The sequence below is a fragment of the Cygnus olor genome, chromosome 1, assembly GCF_009769625.2.
Source record: "Cygnus olor isolate bCygOlo1 chromosome 1, bCygOlo1.pri.v2, whole genome shotgun sequence".
NCBI lineage: Eukaryota > Metazoa > Chordata > Aves > Anseriformes > Anatidae > Cygnus > Cygnus olor.
In genome coordinates this window covers 56,967,115-56,987,172 of record NC_049169.1, presented here as the reverse complement: position 1 = coordinate 56,987,172, position 20,058 = coordinate 56,967,115, and the positions used below count along the sequence as shown (strand labels likewise).

Sequence of the window (20,058 nt, the reverse complement as noted above, 5' to 3'; positions counted from 1 at the left end):
GTGCCATCAGCATCTCACTTTCTGGCACACTAAATCCACACACAAATGAAAAGTTACACATGCATTTTGTATTACAGTTTTACACATAACCGTTCTTGTAGGAATATAATTATTAAACCACCTACATGGGAGGCGGTGAATTTTGTGATGGTTGTGATTTTTCGTTTGTTTGCTCTTTTTCCTAACGAAGCTGCAAAAATAATACAAACCTACATTGTTACCTCAGGCATTCTGCAGAGCGATATGCCAAAGCACCTACATGCTGAGTGTTTACAAATTTTAAATTTAGGATTGACTATGTGCCAATCCCTCTTCAGCTGTGGGCACTTGATCGTGCACCAAAATTGCTCTTGACCTTTTCTGGTATTTATGATGTCAGTATGGATTTTTATCACTGTTTGAGCTCCTGACACAAAGCAAACAGCTTCTATAGCATGTTTTTATTCATGCAAAGTATGAATACGAGAAATCTCCGACTTTCTATCAAGCTTGCCATTTCTCCTTCTTGGATACTTTGTTAATGGATGTAGATGATTCTGCCTTAAAGTCTTATTCAGCTTTCCAGAGAAGATATATTTGCACAGATCAACACTAATTGCAGTTTATATTCTCTCAACAATTTAATCTACTGGTAGAGTCATTTGAAATACATTAGTTATTTTCTATCCCGTCAGTATTGTTTAAAAGTAGTTAAAACATTCACTGTATTAGGCAGTTGGATTGTGAGACTAACAGCGAGCAGTGGTAGGACTGTTCAGTATAGCCTCTGAGTTACTGCAGGTACTTAGAGATACTATAATACCCTTAGTCATTCAGTTTAAATATGGAAGCCCTTAACACTGATCTCTACAGGGATTATTCAGGTCTCACTTGTGGGCCTCAGTTGTGGGCCTCAGTTATGGGCCTCACACACAGCCATGGCCTAAAGGACCCAGGCAGACACAAGAATGGTCAACAAGTAACTAAACACTGACACTGACACCAAGTAAAGCACAAAAACCATCTCTTGCTATGCATACGTAGAGCACCCAGCACAAAGAGGCTGTGATCCTGACAGAAACTGCAACCCATAACACAAATAATTATTACAACGCTTATAGTCAGATCCCAAATAAATTCACACTGCCTTTTAAAATGAATGCCCTTGAGAATCCGTATTTAACAAACAGTTAAAGTCAAAATCAGAAGCTTAGAGAAAACAGCCACATTTCAATACCAAGAGTCTGGGTGAGCAAGAATAACAAAACTATTAGCTGATGTGGCCTTTAAGAGAACTTTAAGATTGATGGCAGAGAGCATGGCTCTGGACTGGTTCTTTTCTCAGAAGAATTCACACAATTTCTGCAATAAAAGCATATTGGTTACACTAATCCTTGCTGTCTGAAACACTTTGCAGTACTTCATCCAAGAATGCATATGATCTACAGTCCCATTCTTCTGCCCTAAGGCTAGATGCTTTCTCAAGTTTAGAACTGTCAAAATTCTGTGAAAGATGAATAGAAAACCTAATCAGTGTCAACTAAGTCACAGAAAACATGCATGACAGGTTATCTTCACTAGACTGGCTGCAGACTCATGCCTTTGAAGTCAATATTTGGAAGTATATATCTGTCCTAGAGAAAAAGACTGCTTATCTTCGGGAGAACAAGAGAGAATGAGGCTAAAGCAGAAATGTTGAAATCCCAGCTGAAAAACTGGATATGACTCTTGAAATGTAAGATACTGGTTCCCACAGACATATTTATGCATAAAGATTGTAACTTGCATATACATGTTAGAATTATACCCCCAACAATTGCTAAGAGAAATTTTAAAATGTCACATTGCTGAAAGACACTGTTTTGGGCTCCTGCAAAGAGGTGTGAATTTCTCCCAAAGCCGAAGGTTGCTACTTCAAAGAAGAGATTTTCAAATAACATCACACATGTAGAGCCTTAATTTGTGCACTCGGGTACAGAATAGTTGGACCATTTATTGTAAGGGCATATGCAAGGAGTTTACCAGAGAAGGGCAGAAGAGCAATAATTTACAAAGGAATTCTTCTCCATTTTTACTTCTACAGAGAGAACATAGCTTTACCAACTAAAGTATTAACTTGTAACCCGATGTAAGAGTCTCATCCTTTCTACAGCTCTTGAGATGACTGAAAGAACCTTTGCAGAAAAAGGATACTGAGTACTCCAGGTGCTATTTAAAACATACTGTGGGGCCTTTCTACACAGTGAATTGCTCCTGGCTAAACTGCTAGTCAATCCTGAACGTGTCTCACAGAATCACAGAGTGGCTGAGGTTGGAAGGGACCTCTGGGGGTCATCTGGTCCAGCCACCTAGAGCTAGTTGTCCAGGACCATGTCCAGGTGGCTTCTGAAGACCTCCAAGGAGAGAGACTCCACAACCTCTATGGGCTGCCTGTGCCAGTGCTCTGTCACCCGCACAGTAAAGAAGAGCTTCTTGGTGTCTAGACAAAACTCAGTTTCTTCCAAGAGTGCTGTCACAGAAGAAAGGAATCTGAGCTACTTGTCTCTCTTGGTCACTGTTTTTGTTTGGGAAGAAAGAAACACATACTTTAGGTCCTTCTCTCTCTTTCTCTGCCTAGCTCCAAATTGGAAGAGGCTGTGCTGGACCATCTTGTTATGCTGCAGCAACCCCCAGAAAGAAGCTTTTGCCTTTCCTGCACTGCTGTGAAAAATTCTTCTACTTGCTCAAACATTATCCTGGTGCAAGCAGGTTTACAATGGCCAATTCTATCCAACAGCTGAGTCTCTGAATATTTCTAGGAAAGCCTGTTGCTCTCCAAGCTGGGGTCGGGGATGTAGAAAGGCTTCTTCTTTCTTCTCTCTCCTATGAAGAATGAGAGAGCTGGGGATATTTAGCCTGAAGAGGAGAAGGCTCCAGGGAGACCTCATTGCAGCTTTTTAGTACTTAAAGGGGGGCTTATAAAAAAGATGCAGAGCGACTTTTTGTGGGCAGATAACAACAGGATAAGCGGGAATGATTTTAAACTAAAAGAGGGTATATTTAGATTAGATATAAAGAAGAAATTCTTCACTTAGAGGGTGGTGAGACACTGGAACAGGTTGCCCAGAGAAGCTGTGGATGCCCCATCCCTGGAAATGCTCAAGGTCAGGTTGGATGGGGCTTTGGGCAACCTGACCTAGTGAGAGATGTCCCTGCCATTGCAGGGAGGTTGGACTAGATAATCTTTAAAGGTCCCTTCCAACACAAACAACTCCATGATTCTGTGATAGTGTCAGGTTTCTCTGGAGATTAGACCTTCACTTCCCAGTTTTGTTTCTCTTATGTTTCAGTAGTATTTCAACAAACACACTAAATTGTCTTAAAAGAAATGTTCATAAGCTTACTTGGGATTTCTGATGGGAGAAACAAGGAGGGGATTAAAACATCAGTTTAAAAACAGACCCTTTACAGGAATATTTGGGGCTAATGATATGTGAAATCATTTGAATCTTCTGTGACACTGGTAGGAAAAATAAAAGGGTGCTGAGGACAACTTGAGATTCACTGTATGATTTAAACCAATCTTTTAAGAAGCAGTAAAAGAGCAACAGTATCCTTTCAGCCTCCTTGCCCTTTATCTTCCACAATCCATTTTCACTGAATCTTTGCCTAATGGGATTGTACCTTAGGAGAGACAAGCTGGACCATAAGCTTGGGCTCAGAGATTTTCACTTCTCTGATCTCCCAACATTTTAGATCACTTTTTTGGGCATACATGCACTCCCAAGTCCTCTCCCACACTGCAGAACTCCTGGGTCTACAAGACTATGCAATTAATCCTTTATTTGTATGTGACCATCTGGGAGATGAGCAGATGTAGACACTGATCAATTTGTTGCCAGGCTTAAAACATTGTGGAGAAGCAGGTGGTCAGCAGGAATTAAGAAGACAGACCAGACAACTTACAAAATCATATATTTGTTACATGGGAATGGTGGTATGTACATTATGAGGGCTGCCAGTAGCACAGGAATTCTGGCTCCATGTGTGAGTTAGAGCTTTTCACAGCTCTAATCAGCTGAAACACTTTGCCTAGCTGTATGAAGACTCTTGACTTACACCCACGTTTTGGCTATCAGTAATGATTTATCTCCATATTTCCATCTCTTCTGTCTGTATTTTTTTCAGTCTTAGGCCCTCCTCTACTCCATATTCCTTTCTTTACAAGCTTGGCTTTATGCTTGATTTCTTGTCCCAGTAAAAAGTAAGGGGCCTTCATTGAAACTATGGCAGAAAACATAAGCAAGATACTCCTCCTCACCTAGGTATCTTTGACCATGCAGTACTCTGTGCCCAAGTTCAGTTCAAATACTTGTCTTTACCATCTACAGCATGTGAATATACCACATTCAGTACATTATTATTATTAATGTGACAGTAGTGCACAGTGAGACAGTGCAATAGCACAGCATTACTCCCTGTGCATACATTTACACAAATTGTATTTATTAAGGTATACGTGTATATGAAAGTCAAGGTTCAGTATGGGGAAAGGCTTTGTGAAGAGGCCTGAACAACACCTGTAATGAAGAAAGTTTGTGTATGGTTCATTAAAGTAAGAAAATGAGTGCTTCTAGCCTGCTGAAGGGACATCAGAATTCCCAGAGAAGGGAAAGGAAACAAATGCTCTTTTCAGTGCATTTGCTTTTCAGCAAGCACTAAAACCGAGTCCTTGACCAGAGTTGAAGATAATAGCTACTGCCTATTAGCTGGGTACTGGGAAAGGCAAAAAGGCCTTCTGTACTTCAACATGGGATAAGTAGATTAAATGTGCTCTCTTTTCTGTCACCTTTGTAACAGAGTGGTTTATTTTGGCTCTGTACATAAATACTCCCATTTGCTTAGGTTGATTTTTGCTTAAAGTGATATAAAGAAAGCAGACTAACATCAAGGCTACACTTCCAGGGGACTGCGAACATTCAAATGGGACACTGGAGTGACTCTGCACTTACCAACACTCCAGTACGCATTAGCAGGGCAAGAGGAGAACAATAGGACCTGTCTCTGACTCTGGAAAGCTGGCAACATGGGAGTCTGAGAAAATTAAATGGTTTTAGCCATGTGTTAGCCAGGAAAGTACTTCTGGCTTGTGACAAGGAAGTGGCAAGCTTTTTTGTGACCATCTCATTACACAGTTACTCTGAAAGTGTCTTTTCGTGGTCAAACTATCAAGGAAAATTTCAAGATGTGGGGAATGGGGATACGTAGAGGAAATATTTATTCCAGGTATTGAATACCTACAGGTATTGAACGGTAGGTCAGTAGAGCATCCTCATAATTATTTATCATCTACTGTATTGTCAAATTCTTGCTTGTCCCAAATAATTAGACCAATAAAAAATTGCACAGGTAATCAGTATTGCCCATCATTCTATATGGAACATTGTTGAGGAAACAGCTTGCAAATAAAACAATTACATTCAAACACCAAAAATTGAGAGTGAAAACATTTAACAAATCTCGTATTGCCCACCTACCCCCATTCTACTTTCTGCTTTACCATCTTCCCTCCCCCACAAATAAAGTCAGTTAAAAAATCATTAGGATACCTTTGAACTTGTGGAAGACGGCCCATAGCTCAGCGATGTCAGTGGCAAATGTTATGTCTGTGTCAAGGACAATGACTCGCTCAAGATTGGAAGGTAGAGTCTTCGTTAGAACCAATTTCATCAGCCCATAAATCCCAGAGTAGTGTTTGTTGGGGATCCATGACACTTCCGACTAACAGGAAATGGGAAATGGGAAAGAGGAAAAAAAAATAATCTTCATTAGATACATAATCTCTACTTGACACTAGTTTATCGTAATAATGGAAGATCTCTGAATACCAACAATAAAGAACCATAAAATACCAGGTGGAATCAGTCACCTAAAATCTTGCTTTTAAATCAACATCAGAAGTTCTGAAATATGCTTCTCACATAAGTTTCTGAAGGCTGAAACAAAACTGTTTTCTGAAGCAGTTGCTTCACACAATATAATTAAAATTAGATGAGCCTTTCCAACCTGGTTCAATTCATTCTGAGACATCCACATATCCTGATAAAAATGAAATATATATTTAATCCAAAACTCCAGGTGTATTATACATAGCTTTCATTTCCAAACAGAAAAAAAAAGTGTTTGCCATTCCCAGATTTTTTTGTTAACTAGAATTAACATATTTTTTTCCTTTTATTTTCCATTTTATTTTTTTCTTTTTTTTTTCCCTTTTATTTATTACAGACTTGGCAGTCACAATTTCAAAATGCTACTCAGTTAGAAAAATGAGCAAGAAAATTGCAAAAGAAAGCGTTTATTGATAACCTTTAACTTACAAGTACTGACATCATACAGACATGCCCCAAAGTGGAGAAAGTAGAACAGCTGTAGCCATATTTTTTGGTTTTTACATATCAAGGGGACAAACTCAAACATTTACATTTCTTCAACAAGGGCTAAACGAAGTATTTTTGCATCTTCCAAAGACTAAATTCAGTATTTCATTGTGCTACCTTCACTAGGATGTTCCATGAGCTACACTTTATTTTCTTTCTGTGAGACTCAAGTTCTCAAATACGAAAAGTCATTGCTGAAAGTGTTTTATAAGTTTTGGGAAAGTTGTTCCTATTGTCCTGTCTGAAACTGCTCTTGTTTAGTGTTTTAAAGAGCATGCACTAAAATCCCTAGATTTTTACTAAGTTTTCTTGAGTGGTGTTCCCATTAACTTAAATTCATGTTTTGACTTTAGGGTACCTGAGTGAGACAGATTTGAGCATTTGGCCCAGCATATTATAGTTTAGAGAAGATTGGCAGAAACAAAGTGCACTAGTAAAACTTGGATGATTTATTCTGTTGTTTAACTGTCTCATATCTATTCACTGGCATTGTGAAGTTTATTATATGAAACAGCTTTTGCACAGATGTCATTTCCTCCAAAATCCTTCATGAGACTATTCCCATAACAGAATGGATTCCTAAACTTTATTTGGAAGTTGGAAGAGTGGTTGAAGAAAGGTTAACATAGATGCTTAAAGTGAATTTTTTTTTAAATATAAAGTAACAAGGCCTCTGCCAATGTAAGGTGACCTGTTCTTTTCCCTTTAAAAGGCACACAACTTTCTTCTGTATTCTCACAATTCCTGCACCAGGGCAGAACCTTCCCCCACTAAATTCATTAAAAAGAGTGAGGCTACTAGAACAAACTGTTAAGGAGAAAAGTAAAATTTTAAGGGGAAAGGCAGGAAAAGCAGATTATCTTTAAACAACCCCAAAACAGGAAGTGTGATTTTATTTTTGTTTTGTTTTTGAAAAGTATCTCATCAGTCCATCATCAGCCATCATTCTTATTACATTCTTTCTTGCTTGCTCTCTCTTTAATTTGTATGGTCCTTAAAAGAGAAATCTAGTTTGTCTCCCTGATATATGCCAATATCTCTAGGAATATATATATGAACCTCTGCTCCCCAGAATTGTTTTCTATGTGTGTAACAAGAAAATTTCAAATCCACACCATCAAAACTCTAGATATTTGTGAATCCAGCCCTCTCTCAACATGATGTCCCTATGAATGGACCATCACATCTAAGTGTCAGCAGAGCAGTATTTATCCTGCTTCCTCAAACTCTGCACATCATCCTGAATCTGCTACTCGGAAGTTCTTGTGCTAGACGAACCAGGGAGATCAGCTCCCTAGTCATACTGACATAATGCAGGAGTTAATGTAATTTTAGAGACTTGAGCTTTCTTTTATTATAACCCATCCCTGTTATTAATTTTGGATGGCATGTCCCTCATTTAATTAGTCCAAACGCAATATTGCTCCAGAATAACTCCTAACATACTTATGCAAGTAAGCCTAATATGGCAGGAGTTCAGATGTCTCATGGATAGCCTGAGACAAGAGGGAAGGGAAAAGGCAGACTGAAAAGAAAGAATCACCTTGAAGGAGCCATTACTTTCTTTGCCTTGGAGATTCCCAGAATCTAACACCACTGCAAGCTTGCCATCCTGAAGCCTGGTGTCTGAAAGGATCGCTTTGGAAAATGAAAGGAGCAGTCCCTATTCCAAATGGTCCACAGTGTTTGATATGAGTCTGTGTTGAACCTTGAGCTGTTAATAGGTTAACCCTATCTGAAATTTTCTCTCCCCCGATGTAGTGTCGACTAAGACATAAACAGGGCTCCTAATTAGTCCCTGGCATAATTTCTTCATGGCTTTGCTATTCATGAATAATATAACCATTCCAAATTCATGCCAATAAAAACTTGTTACCCTACACAACAGCACTGTAAAGGCTCATTCTCTATGTATACCACATATAGTCTAACACCACCCACAAGATAATACAAGAACATTATCGTTGAATAACTGGCACTTCTTAACTCAGTAGTTAAGAAGTGCCAGTTTGAGATAGCTAAGACAACCTAGGCACAAAATCCTACAAAATCCTGCAAGCTGCCTTCTTTGATATAACTGGTAAGATTTAGCCATTTCCTTTACCTAAAAATTATCAAAATATTTTCTGTAGGTCTTAATATATTTTTTCTCTAGCATAGTTAAAATGTTAAAATGGTCCATAAAGGGAATGTTTGTGAATCATTTGCTTTACAAACAAGATCAGAGTTGCTTTCTGAGAACAAACATTCCTAGAAGATATGGCAGGAACAGAAAAAAATAGAGTTAGCAAAAGAGTAAACTGACACAAATAGTGTGACATACTTTGCCATTTGTATAATTTGCACTTCAGTATAAATAGCACAGTCTGGAGTTTCACCTCAGATCCTTAGCTCTCAAAATCTGGATTTTTGTTCATAAGAGGAGAGTAGAGAAAAGCATTTAGCTGGTGCTGACAGTGATTTTTTTTTTCTTTTATTAAGCTAAGTGAAAAAATACCTTACTAAAGACCTTTCATCAAACCAGCTTTATTCTTTCCATTATTGGAGACTGAAAATAAACTAAATTATCCGCATTATTCAGTTTTTCTGGCTATGAATACAAAAAGTACATGCCCATGAGTCTGCATATTACACAACTGATTACCTTAGTATATACCTGAGAAGTGGCAACAAGAGCTTCCATGTGTGGTGATGCTTTGCCAGCACGTTGTTTGCTCAAACCATCTCTGGGAAAAGCTGGATAAAACATCGTGGCTGTACACAGCCTAACTCAGCTGTCTCATAGTTGCTATAGCTGTGTAAGTGTCGATTAGAGTAAGCAGAAGTGCCATTTTTAAGGAAAAAAGTCTAATACATACGGCTTAAAAACAGAAACAAGCCTCCCCGGTTCTGTGAATTGAGAGAGGGGCAAAGGGTGAGTCCTCTGTGAATGATTTGTATAGAAACTGCATTCAAAGGCTTTAGGTATTTTTACTCTTAAATTCACCTGTTGACCACAAGTTTAGATCAAAAAGCATTACTCCTCATCAGAAGTATATTCAGCTGGAATTTCTGGACTCCTGTACTGTACTTCTCTAGGGAACTTAGTGATGTTTTGTTTTTTTTTTTTAAATATACTATTTTTTTCCCCATAAACAGGTGATGGGGGTAATTTATCCAGGCTTCCCAGATGAATACAGATTGCAATGAAATCTCTACATGGATAGGTATCTTGAGCACCTTTGAAAAGGATGGAAGCTTGTAGACTTAGCAGAGAGCAGTGTGGAAAACACTACCAACATAAACAGAATGAGAGGGAGCAGTGATCAACAGGTGAGGACAAAGAACTTAGGGGTGCCTGTATGGTGTCACATCAAAAGTACATGGAGATCAGTAGCCAGACTCTAACAGCGGACAATGGCAGGTGCCTACTGAAGAACATAAAAGCAGGGAAATTCTACAGTGGTACCTCGCCCATAATACTCCCATCATCTGGAAATTTGCACCAATTTTAGAAATAGACTAGAATAAACTAGACTAGACTAGACCTAGACTAGACTAGACTAGAACAGTTCAATTGAAAGGGACTTTCAAAGATCATGAAATCCAACTTCCTGACCACGTCAGGGCTAACCATTCTGAGCTAGTGGTGGTATTTTTGTGGCTTACAGGTTTTCATGGATGTTTCATCTGTGAGTCCGGTAATTTTTGAAGCCTTGTAAATATTAATGAACCACAACATCCTACAGCAAAGAGTTCCAGAGCTTATTTATAACTCTTGTCTGGATTCAGCTATCTACCAATTCAATTTGTCTGTGTATTTGGTTTATGTGGCAAGGATTTGGTAGCTGGGGGCTGCAGGGGTGGCCTCTGTAAGCAAAGCCCAGCAGCTGCCCCATGTCAGACCAGAGCCAGCTCTGATCGGCTCCAAAAGAGACCCGCTGCTGGCCAGAGCCGAGCCAGGGGAGCGATGCTGGTTGGGCCTCTGGGAAAGCATAAGAAGAAAAGAGCTGTGCTGCAGCAGCTGGGACAGAGGACTGATAACCAGCCCTGCAGCCCCCAAAGTCACTGCAGAAGGAGGGCAGGAGGTGCTCCAGGCACGCAGCAGAAGTTCCCCTGCGGCCTGTGGAGAGGCCCCTGGTGCAGCAGGCTGTCCCTCTGCAGCCCATGGGTCCCACAAGGAGCAGATCTCCACGCTGCAGCCCGTGGAGGAGCCCCCGGTGGAGCAGGTGGATGTGGCCTGGAGGAGGCTGCAGCCCATGGAGAGCCCCCGCAGGGGCAGGCCCCGGGCCGGAGCTGCAGCCCGTGGAGAGGAGCCCACGCAGGAGCAGGGGGTCTCGGGGGAGCTGCCGCCCGTGGGGGACCCCGTGCTGGAGCAGTTTGCTCCTGGGGGATGGATGGACCCCGTGGTACGGAGCCATGTGCGAGTAGTTCTTGAAGAGCTGCTGCCTGTGGGCAGCCCCCGCAGGATCGCATCCCGTGGGAGGGACCACTCGTGGAGCAGGGACAGAGAGCGACCGTGAAGGAGCAGCAAAGACGAAGAGTCAGGGACTGACAGCAGCCCCCATTCCCCGTTCCCCTGTGCCGCTTGGGGGGAGGAGGTGGAAGAGGGTGGACAGGGGGAAGGTGGTTTTAGTTTACTTTTCACTTCTCACTGCTCCAGTTTGCTAGTGATAGGCAATAAATTAAATTAATCTTGCTATGTTGATCCTGTTTTGCATGTGACAGTAATAGGTGAGTGATCTCCCTGTCCTTAACTCAACCTTTGAGCCCTTTACATCATATTTTCTCCCCCTTCTTCTTTGAGAGGAGGAGTGAGAGAGCGGTTATGGTAGAGCTCAGCTGCCCAGCAGGGTGAAACCACCACAGGCTGTCATTCTTTTTCGCAAAACTATCACAAGAGCCAATCTGTTTCCCGGAGTGGTTATGGCTAATTCAGAGCCCATCCCTGTACACATAAAGTTAGGATTCTTTATTCTCATGTATCTTACTCAGCCTTTACTAACAGCTGCCACATGATCCTCCCTGTGATAAATATGAAAAAAAATAGCATAGGAAGATGAGTGTGAAAAGTAGGATGCAGGGATGGTGCCAGTCATGAGCATGAGTGTGAAAATTAATGGGGCAAGTGCTCTGGTTACATGAGGGGAAAAATGTACTTTGAAGTTTTGTGCCAGCATAGGACACAGTTTTGTATTTGCTAAAAGCCTAATTAATTAAATTTAAATACTATTATATTCCTCTTTATACGTCATGCTCCTAAAGGTCATCAGTCTTACAGGCAAATGTACTTTGTTTTCAGAGAAGATTTTGCTGCACTCATTCTTCTCTTTGCAACATCAATAAAACTATGGTAAGAGCAATAAGGTGAAGCATGAGAAAAGAGACAATGTATTTGCAGCCTTACCATAGTGTTCGGTTATATATATATATATACACAGACTGGAACACAAAAACAGTACCTAGCATAGAAGCAGATATTCTGTGGGACTGTACAAATTTATCTCATCACTTAGTATCTTCTCCTAAATACTGGAGGTTGATAGAAAACCTAACAACTTTGCTTTCTATGTTCTTCTTGGATTGGGAGGGGATATATAATAGTACCATGAAACGAAGCACTCAGAGTTTTAGCTAACCAACCACATAAACCTGAGCTTGCATTTCCTTTCCAAATGCAGCCTTTCCCCAGTTTAACAGATCTGACTGTCTCCCTACCAGAAAAAAAAAATCTATCCTGACTTTTTCTGATGAATAGGTTGCTGTCCATACAACTTCCTCTTGTCTGTTAAATGTTTGTCCATTTTCTTAGCAGAATTCCTCCCTGTCTCAAAGGATATAAGCACTGTAGCACCCCCTGAGCTACAGAATGTGCGTCCTGTTCGGAGTGATAAGATGGGGGAAGTTTGGCTGAGAAAGCGTTTTCCCTGGCAGCATGTCCTTAAACACTCTATATTGGAAAAATGCAACCTTCAATACCACATTGATTTTCTTACTGCATTCCCTGAATCTTCCTTCATATGCCTGGAAAATAAATCAATCAAAATAATCCTCAGCAATGACATAATATCCCCATACCCAGTCCAAATAAAAGGTACCCCTTCTGCTCAGCTGACTTCACAAAAACACCACTAAGGCCAATAACTTGCAAGAGCCTGAAAATCAGACTGGCTGAGTTGATGCCTGGAGGCAGAAGCTGCTGTCTGCATGTACCCCTCTTAGGGAAGGGTTAAGAAATGGGATCAAATAGACCCAAATCGCACTGCCACCCCAACTTAATGGCTGCAGATTCACTATGTTGAGGGAACAGTGAGTAGCAAGTAGGAGGCAGAAACAAAAGGATGAGGGAAGTCGCAAGGGCAAACTGCTTTCCTAGAACTTTCATACCAGATTTTTCTTTAAAAAGATCTGGCATCTAGAATACATTGCTTCAAATGAAGAGAAATATGAATTTAGACTCTGTAATGAATGACCTGATGGAAACTTGGATTTCCAAAAGTATTCAGCATCTACTTGCTCTCACAAACTTCAACAAGGGCACCATGTTCTTGAAGATTACATCAGATGATAAACTTAATTCAGGATCTTAAGAAAAGCAAAGCAAAAGAGATGAAAACTTCCACACCACAGCACAATCAAAAAAAGTGTTGTAGATTTGCACAAATATTCTGAATGGTATCGGACAATGATCTGAAAACTAGTGCAATCTATATGGGGCAAGAACATGGAACAAGTTGGAGGGTTCCTTGTGAAAGTAGACCAACCAAATTCTTTGGTAATTGCTAGCTTCAGGCAACCCTTATAAATGGCCCAAGTATGGGAAACAGCCCTGGAAATTCTGATGTGTGAATCAGTTAACAATAACAACTGTTATTTCCTCAGATTGGGTAAACAACTTCCTAGACACAGTTGATAACTTGTTGTCATAGCTTTTTCATTACTCGTTTAGTGCTTTGCTGCTGCTATGAACGCTAGAAGTAGCGAGGTAAAATTGTTATTTTTTTCAAAGCATGTGACCTCTATTTAAGACAAAGCTGAAAGAACTGTAGTTTTCAGGTAGTTTCTCAGCTGGAGAAAAATACTGTCACCATTTTAATGACCATCATTTTAGCAAGTTTTTTGCAACACAAAGCATAAAAGGGGGAGAAAAAAACATATTGCTGGCACAGGACAGGAATTTTTCTTGATGTCAGTCTTTCATCACTGTTCCAGTTTCAAACAGGGAGAATTTCATCCTGCTGCAATTTTTTCCCATGCCTCTTCTCACATTCATGAAAACAGAGTCGCAATTCCAGCAACAGTAGCAAAGATCAGCGGTAGTTTCAGTATAATCTTTCCTATTTCACACTGGTTTAGCACACTGTATTTTCACAGGTAATAATAACAACATCAACAAAGAATCAAAAGAGAGATCAATTCTGACTGAGCAAAAAGCCCCAGAGGAAAAGGTGATGATCACCTGTAATAGTTTCCTCATGAGGAATGCCAAAAGAAAGCTCTTTGCATGTCATCTTCATGGGAAGAAAAAAAAACACAACACACCAAAACAAAACATAACAAAACAAACAAAAACAAAACCAAGCCTTTGCTCCCTCCCTGTCATGTATCTAGCAAACATTAACAGAAGAGCCTGATTCCTGACTTAAACGAAAACAGACTATTCTCTTAATGTTTGCTGGTGAACATATAACTTTAACCTTGAATTTAGTTTTTCCTAGGTGATTCACAGGTTTCAATTATACTGATATTCCCTCCCCCATAACAGGTCCTTACTATTTATATGAATGGTTGCCAAGGAAACCAGGAATCCAGCAAAGCCGTGTAACTTTTCTAGATTTAGAATTTCTTATGCCTGGGTACTTAGAAAAATAATAATAATTTTATAAGAGAACTGTAAGAGGATGGGAATTTATACATTTATACTAAAATTATTTTTCTATTTTTGCTGGCCTTGACTGCTGTTGTTCTTACTCATCATAGAAGCACTGGTGACTTTAACAGAATTCTGCCTCATCTCTTGCTTTATGAACAGATGATATCTTCCACACATACATGCAACAAGTCTGGACACAAATAGCAGTGAGCAAAAAGGTTGAGATAGAAATAGATGATTGTCTGAACCTCTGGGTCCTGGATAACGTAGAGCAAATGCAGAAACTGTGGAGCAAGACACAACTGGAAAGGAAGGTTAGATATTAAGAGGCCAGAACAAACAAAATCTTCCAAATCAGCATCAGCATACAGCAGAGGAGAATAACTGCAAATTAATTCTCATCTATGTAGCAAAGGCTGTAACAGTCTGATGCTGATGCTTACTTTTCTTTATTTTTTCCTTTATTTCCAAATGTCTCACCAATACACACATACTAATAATACACAAAGGGCAGACAAGTGGGAAAACCTGATTTAAGGACGATTTTTCAAACAACTTAATAACAATATTAACAGCAGTGCCAAGAGTTATGCCATGCTCCATGTTTGGAACCAACCTACTTTATATGGATGAAACTGCAAACTGTTACATAAAGTAAAATGGACACTTTTTCATCTCTGCCATTAAATGACAAGACAGTCAGCCATACAGCTTCTTCAAAAAAGAAATGACCACGCAGTAATTCATCTCCTGGGATCTTTGAGGATTACCTCCTCCCCCTTAAGGCTTTGGCTGGCTTTCCTCCATCAGGTTTCCATCCCTCCCTTCTTGTTTAACCCCACCAAACTCAAATAGCCAATTTCCATTTGGCTATAAATCAGTCCTTCTCTTTACTCTCTGAGACATTTTTAGTTTTCTCCACCGTTTCTTGCTATCTCCAAAATGCTGAGTGTTCTTTCTGTTTTTCTCTATTCCGTTGTGCAAGATGAGATTGGAGAACTGACAAGACAAGACTGGCCAGCCCCATTTCATGGTTTTTCTTGTTCCTCTGGGGACTTTGGCATCAATTTCCACGTTTTTTTTAGTGTTGCAATCAAGGGTGGAGGATCTACAAGAGTCAGAGCACCCTGAGAGACATCAGTGAGAATAAACCAAACACCAGATTCCTAGTCCTGCTTCTCCAGCAGAGGCAACAGTACAAGTCTACCCTAGAAAATAACAGAAAACCTTTTTTTTTTTTTCTGACCTTCCTGTCAGTTAATGAATGAAAAGAGAGACACATGAGCTGGACTAGACAAAACAGCAAGAAATCAGAGCTTTCTGCTAAAAGTTGTCTGATAAGAAGATGCAGCCAGAATTTGGTCAAAAGTCAAAAGCAACTGATGGCTGCCCTTTTCAGTTCACCTGTATGGGAAGATAAGAAAGATCAACTGGATGCTTTAATTGCATGTGAACTCAATCAACAAGCTCTTTGTACTGTTCCATCAGGGAAGATACAAATACATGAAAATATTATTGGTGCCAACTTTTTAATTTTAGTAACTATGCAAATACATGCACATTAGCTGCAGCCATTATGTGTTTTGGCAAATTTCCATGCAGTTCTTGGGGTTAAAGTCCAGAGGCATCCAATCTGTAGTTTGCGTGATGGCATGGTGCTAAACAGGTGTCGTTAAGATGCAGTGACCAGGATAAAAATCAACACCATCTCCTGCATAAACATGTTATGTTGGATAGCCTCTGTTCAATGACAAAAATATGGGAAGTAGGATTTTTCTTCCCTATTAGATTTTGGAAAGAGTACTTTTTTTAGGATGATTAAAGAAGGTGGCAGAATAGGTATAGTGATTATTAATAACCTTCAATGTCTGTTGGGAAACTGCAGGTCTAACATATTATAATGTGAAAAAAAATGTTGAGGAAAGCACTTCTCATCCTTTTAAGACTAAAAGATCTAGTATTGTTTGCAACCAACATAAAACAGAAGGTATTGCAATGCAATTGTTGGAGTTGCAGAAGATGATCTGTGGAAGGGATGTAGGACTGCAGCTTCCATAAGACCTCTGACATCCTAATATGATGTCAAAATGTGGCATATAAACATAAAAAAAAAAGCATTAATTCCTCTATTCAGAAGGAAGTCATTAGCCATTACCCAGCATCTCATCAGTAAAATCACCTCTCTACAGACCTAAACTTTTACCTTTTCTACCTTCAGGGCTGAAGGTACTTCAACAGCTGAAAATGTTGCACCAAGAAAGAGCCCCATTAGTGGGTGGAACACACATTCTGCTGATGGGATAAATGACACATCCCATAAAGCACTATATGTTCTCTTATTTTCAGCAAAAGCAAAGAATAAGCAGGAAAACAAATGGTCTTCTATCCTGCAGGGCTAGAAGCCAGGTGAGTGGGAACTTCTTATATTGCAATTACTGCTGCAAGACAATAAGAATTGCGTGGAACAATGTTCTTTTCTCCAATGGTAAATATTACAATAGATCAAAACTCCTGGAAACTAAAAAGCTCCTGGAATGCATCTGGGATAAAAAGGATAAAAAAGGATAAAATGTATTACAATTATGAACAAGCAGTGCTAACAATAACCTAGTCCAAGAAGCACATCAGGGAAACAAAGTATTTTTTTCTTTGTTAGTAGAAAGAGATGTCTCTCAAACAATACAGAACTAACTTGAGAAACACTATGATGAAAATAAAGATGTAATTGGGAAAGTTGGGCTCCTCCAAAGCAAGAAATACTGAGCCTGATATTCATGACACCAGCTTAGCTTCTTGCCTAGGTTCTGGTTAAATACTTGTGAAATGCTTCAAATAACCGTGAATTTGCATGACTGGCATTTTAGGGCTGTATCCATGTAGCAGCCACGTATTTCTTACATTTCTTGAAGCTTTTGGTGTGAGAACTAAGGCCACTGGTGTCACCCTAACTCCATGTGATCTTGCAGTTTCACCTTAAGGACTATCAGATAAAAATGCAGTCAGATAGACAGGTCAACACAGATCCTAAGTGGCTGATTAAAACAATACATCTGGAACCGTTTTATAAAGGCTTTCATCTAAATTAAATAAAAACTGTGGAATCCATTCAACTGTGAAAAGGGTCAGACCTGAAGTAATGGAATGGTATATGAGAAAATTATCAGGAGATCAAAACATTGCTGAGTTTTCATCCTCAAAATGCTGCTGAGTTTTCATCCTTGCTGAAAGGGTGAGACCTAGACACCAACACCTCACCCTCAAAAACCTATTCTTAAGCAAGATGAAGTCAGTTTGATCTGAACAGCAATACATCCATTAACAGAAATGAAATTTCATGGTTTAGGAATTCAAACTTTCTCATATCAAGTTGACTCCAAAAGAGTTGTCATCAATGTCATCTAATTACTGACCTTATTACAAATTCCCCCTTTGAAACAAGTACTCAAGCACCAAATCAGTCTGAATGCCTTTACGCAGGCTGAGACAGTCAGAGAAGACGGGAGTGACTTCACTGTGCGCTGATGCTATGTCAGACACACAGCATGGCTTGTAATTGCCAGTGTTGGAAAAAAGCATCATATTAAGAGGTGTGCTCAGGTAATGTGAACACCATTTTTCACCACAAGAACTACTATTTATCCCCTAGTCCTTCAGAGTATTTTCTGCCTGCACTACACCTGCTTGGTCACCCAACAGGAAGGAGCTCACATCTGAACTATCTTGCAAAGTTTCCCTGAATTTCAGATACGTCTCAGAAACAAGTTAAAGCTAAGCACTTTACAAATGATGAATTCTAGCAATTCCAACTCCCTGGTGGTGAATTGAGGATATTCTTGGAGTCTTTCCAGCCTGTTATCTTTATTTGTTTTTCAGCTTATCAGTCAGACATAAAAATGTAAACACTTCATTTCTTTGTTAATCTAACAGCAAGGATCAAAACACTTTTATAAGATACTGGAATCAATACCTATCTTGAATAGGAATGCCTTGAACAATGACTGCTGTTCTTCTATCAATAATCAAATGGGCAATGACAGGGAGGGATCCCTATGAGCAGGTGAAAAGCCATTAGGATTTAAGACTATACTCATTGTATGTCTTCACAGCTTATTATCTGCGAGTGCCAAGAAAATAAATTGTCCCGGAACACTGGATGACCATTAGCTTTCTCCAGCAAGTACAGGGAATATACAACCTATACCCATATGCAGATCAAAGCATTAAATAATTTCCAAGTGGAGAAAAAAAGTGAGGTTAGGACAGCAAAATGCCTTAATTTCTCATGGAAGGATGATACAGTTCTGAGAAAACAGCTGTTGTAATGGGGATATATAGTACAAACAATAGTTGCAGCCACAAGCTTGAGGCACTTCATGTTTTTAAATTCTTTTTTCACCAGGGTACATCGGATAATTTCTGTAAAACTGAATCATCTTTGGAAAATCTCATGTGCAGTTATTTATCTTTTCTCATCCCCTGCTAAAATAGCTTTCCCTGGAGGTGCAGCACATGTTGCTGCAGTAAGAGTGACATTACAGAAGCTGAATGCCAAACAGGAATCCTTGCTATTGAAATGCCACAGAGGAGTCAGCTACTATGATACAAATGTGGGTGATGGCTGTAGAAGAGCATTGGCTCCTAGTTCCTCACTTCACATATGTCACGGAGAACTACTGCCTTGGCTTCCTTGTGGATGTAGTACATAGTGACTGTACCGCTTTTCCCCAGAATAAAGAAAAGGTGGAGGTTCAAAGAAGCCTACAACTGCTAGAGGTAAGTTATAAAGTTAAGAAAGAACTCCAGTGTTTCCAAGATACCAACATCAGCGGGGAGGTCTAAGGGGTTTATAAAGCCAGGCATGAGGCTTTCCTTTGGAATAGCCCGCTTAAATTGCAGTATGGGTCACTATCAAAAACTTATAATTCATCCTAATATGTGCAGTTGAAGCACTGCATAACGTAACACAGTATGCATAGTGGGTCCTTTGAGTGAGGGCTAAGAAAAACTGTACCTCCTTGCATCTTACTGGGCTTCATCCCAGTATACCAATTCCTTACAGTTCCAGATCCTACATGAACTGACAACAGGCGCAAATCCTAGGAGAAATTGCACAAAAATCTGCAAAAAACTCTCCAGCCTTTGCTGCCTTGCCTCCCTCCATAGACAAAGTCAGAGCTGAAATTGTTTCTAAAAGGTAGGTATCACTAAGCAGAGGACAACTGCTGATATCTGTAACAGCAGCCATGACTGTCCTCCTCATGATCAAATTTTGACTGGCCTCACTGGTTTCCACAGCACTAGATGGACCTTCTTTCATCACAGTCTGTTTTGAATAGGCACAAAATTAAGACCCACTGTGGTTATATGTAAAATTACTATTTTTTTTTCATGTTCTGGGCCTAAACAGTAATGGAAAACTTTATTATTATTATTATTATTATTATTATTATTATTATTATTATTATTATTATTATTATTATTAATTATTATTATTATTATATTTTATTTTATCTGTTTTTAAATTGTAATGTTGCACAGCTACTTTGTGCTGAAGAGGAACCATGAGGGCAGAGGAAGCAGTACTGAGGTTGCTTGGTCAGCATGGAGAGATTCTGACCGCTTTACAAAAGTTCAGCTGTGCTGGGGGATTTCAATTGCTATCTGTTTCTTGGTGTCTCAGCTTACATAAGGGTGTAACACTGGTGAAATGCAAGCCTACATTAACACGACAGTATTTGACCAAAAACACAGTGGTGTAGAAACGCTTTAATTGAATACCTGCCACTGCATATATGAATGTAAATGTAAACA

At 39.6% G+C, this 20,058-nt stretch overlaps 1 protein-coding gene across 1 annotated transcript in view; it reads right to left on the bottom strand.

Moving 5' to 3' along the window:
- The window catches only part of LARGE1 (LARGE xylosyl- and glucuronyltransferase 1), a 215,037-nt gene that overhangs the window by 110,334 nt on the left and 84,645 nt on the right, over nucleotides 1-20,058 (bottom strand). The window contains 1 exon segment of the mRNA XM_040559576.1: nucleotides 5,568-5,739. Coding sequence (XP_040415510.1) covers nucleotides 5,568-5,739 — 172 coding nt within the window.